An 816-nucleotide genomic window follows, 5' to 3' on the forward strand; every position below is an offset into this window, starting at 1 on the left:
AGAACATATTGATGATGTATGGGTGAAAAAATGTATCGGGGATGTACATGTGTAACAAGGATATGGAGTCGAAAAGCAAAGACATCTGTGTGCCCATGAAGGTCCTTTTCTTAGTCACAAAAAGCCCACTAGAACTTACACTGAATGGCCTTTGTCATTGCTTTGATTCCTAAATAGTGAAAGAAATATATTTAAACCTTTGCCTTTGTTTTTTCTTTGCATTTCCTAGAAGTGGAAGATCATCCTTTCAACCTTATATTTCCAGTCAAAAGTTACGCATGCAAGAGGAAGTTGCTCTGGCTTTTGTCAAGACATTCCAGCTGACACCAGAGGAAGTGTTGATAATCAAAGGTTCATCCAGGGAAGCTCCCATAACGCAAGAGTTCTTCACTGTGCTTGACAAAACCCAGAAGATCAGAAACAACACTAAATTTTTACTACAGGTGAGATGATAAATGTATTAGGAATAGTAGCCATGCATGAGTTAAGTAACTGAGGTTATAGTAACATAGTAAAAAATAAATAGGGTTAGCAGATTAGGTTTATATCTGATTAAATGGAGTTCTCATATGTTATGGAATTTGCTCTAACCCTTTTAGTCAGGGTGTCACAGGGTCTGTGTCAAAGTTTTCTGTGCAACACATACCTATGATACAGTGTATATGTCCTAACATATTCATATTTTTCATTTAAATAATACATATTCAGAGCCTCTTTTATTCCTTCAGTATGTTATTTATGTAAGAATTGAACTTTTAAATATTGTATGTGTATAAGTATAACCCCTATTTTATATTTTAATAAATAAAAATTATC

The 816-nt window shown here is 33.9% G+C and overlaps 1 protein-coding gene across 1 annotated transcript in view; it reads left to right on the forward strand.

The window, feature by feature from the left end:
• Nucleotides 1–265: 265 nt before the first annotated feature.
• The window catches only part of LOC119587799 (conserved oligomeric Golgi complex subunit 6-like), a gene marked incomplete at its 5' end in the record, with an annotated part of 13,578 nt that continues 13,027 nt past the window's right edge, over nt 266–816 (forward strand). The window contains 1 exon segment of the mRNA XM_037936497.1: nt 266–443. Coding sequence (XP_037792425.1) covers nt 279–443 — 165 coding nt within the window.

Source organism: Penaeus monodon, chromosome 23 (assembly GCF_015228065.2).
Source record: "Penaeus monodon isolate SGIC_2016 chromosome 23, NSTDA_Pmon_1, whole genome shotgun sequence".
In the NCBI taxonomy this organism is placed as follows: domain Eukaryota; kingdom Metazoa; phylum Arthropoda; class Malacostraca; order Decapoda; family Penaeidae; genus Penaeus; species Penaeus monodon.